The 4851-nt window shown below is 41.7% G+C and overlaps 1 protein-coding gene across 2 annotated transcripts in view; it reads left to right on the forward strand.

Annotated features, from left to right (window-relative positions):
- ATP1B4 (ATPase Na+/K+ transporting family member beta 4) overlaps nucleotides 1-3476 on the forward strand; it is a 16892-nt gene extending 13416 nt beyond the window's left edge. For both annotated transcript variants that reach the window (XM_006917811.1, XM_006917812.1), the window contains exons 7-8: nucleotides 2091-2186; nucleotides 2908-3476. In XM_006917811.1, coding sequence (XP_006917873.1) covers nucleotides 2091-2186; nucleotides 2908-3069 — 258 coding nt within the window. In that variant the 3' untranslated portion in view covers nucleotides 3070-3476. The remainder of the gene's footprint in view (nucleotides 1-2090; nucleotides 2187-2907) is intronic.
- Nucleotides 3477-4851: the final 1375 nt, after the last annotated feature.

Below are 4851 nucleotides of genomic sequence, written 5' to 3' on the forward strand. Positions count from 1 at the left end.
TAGCAACTTCAGGCCTCCCTATATCCAGAAAGCATTCAATTCTTCTTTGTGTGTGTGTGTGTGTGTGTGTGTGTGTGTGTTTGTGTGTGTGTGTGTGTGTGCGCTTGTTGATTTATACCTGTGAAAATCAAACACTGAACCTCAGCTAAGGACTACAGAAGGGAACAACAATGAGCCAAGTCACTTATTGGGATTCTGTTTATGTTTCCTTTTAGCTCTAATTACTTGTTTCTTTGAACTAAACAAATAGCTTTCATTAGAATCATTAGTCCCTGCTTTTAAAATTGAATTTCACTTTCTGCAGCAATGACCAGTGGCACTGGTGTTGCAATAACAAATGAGTACAGGGGAATTAGACACAACTCCATTAATATGCTAATTAACTGTCCTTCAAAGGACTATTAACTCCAATCACATTTGCACCAATTAGCCCTGTGTTGGAAAAATTCTAGATCTGGGGTTTGCTTCTTAAACTGGCAGTAGCTCCCTCCTGTTTGACAACATCAACCGCATCCCCCAGCCCTGGACATTTGTCTTGCAAATGTGTGGAGCCAAGTAATGCCTTTCTCAATACTAGAAATACAGCTCAAAACTCCAGTTGTGATGGTGGCATATCAGAAAGCAGCAAAAGGCAGCATTTATTCAGCCAATAGTCCACATTCAGCAAGCATTTATTGATCGATTATTACAGACCAGGTACTTTGCTAGGTGTTGGGAGTGCCAAGATAATTATGAGTCTCTCTGAAATCTGGGCAATCAAGCATTACAGGTGCTATGAAAAGTGCAGTGGAGACACTGACTAGGAAAAAGTTGGTTCTATGTGGGGAGGGTGGTGATGATGAAGGTGAACTTTGAAAGGTCAGGCTGTGTTTGTCAGGTGAGCAAGGTAGGAAGGACATTCATTCTGTTACATGTACATATGTGTAAATAAATATACACACATGTGAGGTGTGACTACAAACTAGTGTAACTGATTCCACAGATCATTCATGAAAAATGAATTTCATTGTTTTTTAGATGAATATGTAAATACATCACAAAAACCAACTCAGTCTTAAACTAGCATATTGATTGGATTGAGTCTCGCTTATAGTTCCCTAGTGGAAGCCATTCATTTTTCAGCTTGCTGAGAACTGTCCTTCTATAAAAAAATAAATATTAAGAGTCTTTATACATTCTATAATAATCCATACTGGTCAAATCCACATCCATGTGTGGAAATCAAGCAGGATGAGGTAATTACTAGAATAAATTAAAGAGAGCTCAGTTTATACCAAGAATGACTACACTATATTGACAGAAGCCATCACATGACCCTAGTGAGTGATTTGCTAGTAGTGATGAACTATTTGTCTTTTATTAGCCCCCAGACTTCTGTGATTTAGGACAAGCCTAATGTAAAGGCAGAATGGGCAATCCCCTACCTGACATGATATGATGAGGGTTGACTTGATTATTTAATCATTTCCAGTACCAGGCCCCTCTTGCTTATCTTCCTGACTCCATTTACTGTAATTAAGCATTACAGAAAATGTGGTCAAAGACATGAGTTTAGGTGAGCCAACTTCAGGCTGTATCCCTGTGTGCCTGGTCTGACTTGTAGTAGAACTGAGTCCACAGTGCGCAAGTTGTTGTGGAGTAGGATTTACTAAACATGTTCCAACTTACACCTACCTCAGCTCCAAAGTCCAGTACTGGGTGTCAAACCCAGTATGATTCTTTAGAGAGGGGTTGGTATGGTAGGCCCTCTTGCCAGAGCAGCACCGGGTACTGCAAGCCTTTTGTAGCCTTTCTGTCTGGGTCCCCTAGGAGCCAGCACAGAACCATGCTAAGCACCTTCAGCCGACTCAGTCCAGGCCTTCAATTCAGTACTTTTTGAACTGAAAAGCCAAGGCACAGTAGTCTCTCCCTGGAAATGTTCTTGTGAGGATAAGTCTGAGGTGATCTATGCCCTATTCTTCTTTTGTAGTCTTCTTGGGACACTTGGTATGAGTCATACAGTGATTTCACCTAGGGCATAGGCCCCTTTAGCTCAGGCTCCCACAAACTGAGTGACCCAGCACTCCACATATACTTGCTTTTACTTACAGAGAGGAGATGAAAATGACATCCGATCCATCAATTACTACCCAGAGTCGGCTTCTTTTGACCTCCGCTACTACCCTTACTACGGCAAACTGACTCACGTAAGCCTATATTCCCTTCAGTCTTTGCTGTCAGAAAGGGCTCAGAGGCAAAGGAAGGAGTAGCTTGGTTCTATGTGAATTATGGAGCAGTAGGTAGTAACAGAGGGGTGAATAGCTGCTGGCCAAGACCAGGAAGGAGCCTACTCTACTAATTCCTATCACAGCCACTCCTTTCCATATCCGAAGGAATCTCAGATACAGTCTGGTCCAACTCCTTCAGTTTACGGATGGAGAAATTAGGTTTCATATAGTAGAAGTGATCTGCCCGTTGCCACATAGCTAATTGGCATCAGAGCCATGAGCAGACAAAACACTGCCATTTTACTCGATTATGCCCAAATAACCCCACTTTCCTGTTTCTCCCATTCGAAGCCTTGGGGCAGTAAAGGCTTCATCTCTAGCATAGAGACTTGACAGATACTAGTTCTGGTTTGATTCATGGTCTGATATCCAGAAAATCATGAATTAGAATTGGTTTTCCCCAGAGGACAGATATCTGACAGTGACTTATGAGAGAAATATATCATTTCCCCCACTGTTCCAGGGCAGAAAGAGCATGTCATTTGCTTTCACCATTTGTGACTTGGCATCATGGGATTTACTCAGTTGCCTTTTAGAGCTTACCTCATCCTGCACTGAATATCTGATCACTTCCATTCTATTACCCTTCCACAGAGCTGCCCCTCTTCACACTTAGAATTCATTGTTCTTCCACCTACAGGTTAACTACACCTCCCCGCTGGTGGCAATGCACTTTACAGACGTGGTGAAGAACCAAGCCGTGCCTGTGCAGTGCCAACTGAAGGGCAAAGGCATCATAAATGATGTCATCAATGATCGTTTTATGGGTAGAGTAATCTTTACTCTGAACATAGAAACCTAAGAACTTCAGGGGGCCATTAATGTTTCTGTTTTATTTCATGTTACAACTGGTAGCACCTGAATTCTTTTTCTTTATCTGAATTCAGCCAGATAGACACCTAAGAGCAGATCATCTTTCCTTGCCTTTGACATATGTATAAATGACATTGTGGGAGCTTTTTGATTTTTTAAAGGTGGTCTCTCCTGAAGACAAATAGATTATATTAATTTCCTTTCTCCCCACTTAAATCTAAAACCCATTCTTGCTGCTAGATGTCTCACTGTAGTGTAAATATAGTATCTGATAAAATTCACAATAGCCATGAAGGAGAATTTCTATGATGATTATAAATTCATTGTGTTTTCTAAATTTTTGTTGTTTTTAGAGGTGAGATTCCTTCCAACCAGGCTGATAACTAACCCCTTTTTCCCCCACCTGCTTGGCAAGGTCCTTCCATGGTAATCACCAATCTAACCCAGAATACACCTAGAGCCACCATACCTAGGGAACTCTATATCCAGGGATGCTTGAAAAACTGGCTGCCTCACATGGGCAACTAAATACTGATTAAAAGACTAGGTTATCTTCAACTGGGCCAGAAAGCAGTGCTAACTAGATATTGCTCTGGATAGAGATGAAAACTTTCTCTATGACTTTTTTGAGGAGGTGGGGGAGAATACCTACCATGTGAATGTGATTGGTATTTGATTCCTTGCTCTATGGTGTAATCATCCAAAGGCAGACATTCCTGCAAACAAAGTTGTCTCGGCTTCAGACAGAAGAGAGAACAAGAAAGAAGATCTCTACCAGCTATTTCTTCTTGGGCTATTTGTTTGACAGTAGTGTGATATTCTTTGAGACCATGACGGGTGGGTGTGTTGACCCTCAGCTACAGCTCTACGCATTGAAATCGGGGTCTGCCATATGGTAAGACAGAAAGCTCCTGCCAAGCCACCCTAAATCCAAGGCCCATTTAGCCAGCTTTTCGTTTACTTAAAAAACAATATGAAGTAGATGTTTATCCTGCTTTGTCTTATCATTGGCCATGTGACCATTCCACTGCTTAACACTTCCACCAAGGAGAGGGCTAGGACAAGGGGGAAAAGGTGAGCATTAGAGAACAGCATAGTGTATCAGGGTCCAAAGTGAGCATAAATGCCACCTAGAAGCAAACAGAGTCTGAGTCTCCTCTATAATGTTTACCTTTTCCCCAAACAGAGAACTGGCAGTCTGGCAGTTTAGATAAACAAGTGAAGAGGTAACTACAATATAGTGTGGCAAGAGTTATAAAACTAACATGAGGAAAAGTAACTCAAGCTGTCACAGTAGCAGAGGAAATTTCATACGCAAAGTCACAATCACAAAAGACCGTGGTGTGTTTGGTTAACTGTGAGCAGTTGATGTCATTGGAGTGTAAAGGGCTCAGAGAATGGCAGGGAATGGCAGGGGATTGGGTTAGAGAGATTTGCAGGTACCAAAAGAGGACTTTGAGTTTTATCCAGTAGGTTAAAAGGAGTCATCAAAGCATTCTAAGCAGGGAAACTCTGTGAACATATTTGCATTTTAGAAAGAGCACTTTGGTAGCCACAATATGAAGAGTGGATTGGGAAGAGGCAAAACAGGGGAATGGGCAATGATGGAAAAGTTGTTGAGAATGACTCCAAGGTTTTGAGCTTGGCTAGAGCCAGTGGGGTGGTGATATTGTTGATCAAGACTGGGAATATAAGAGAGAAGCAGGATTGGGGAGGAAGATGTTAAGATCAGTTTTGGACATTTTAGGCGTGTAATTTCTGTTGGTCAGAC

The sequence above is a fragment of the Pteropus alecto genome, unplaced genomic scaffold (genome assembly GCF_000325575.1).
Source record: "Pteropus alecto unplaced genomic scaffold, ASM32557v1 scaffold167, whole genome shotgun sequence".
Lineage (NCBI taxonomy): Eukaryota > Metazoa > Chordata > Mammalia > Chiroptera > Pteropodidae > Pteropus > Pteropus alecto.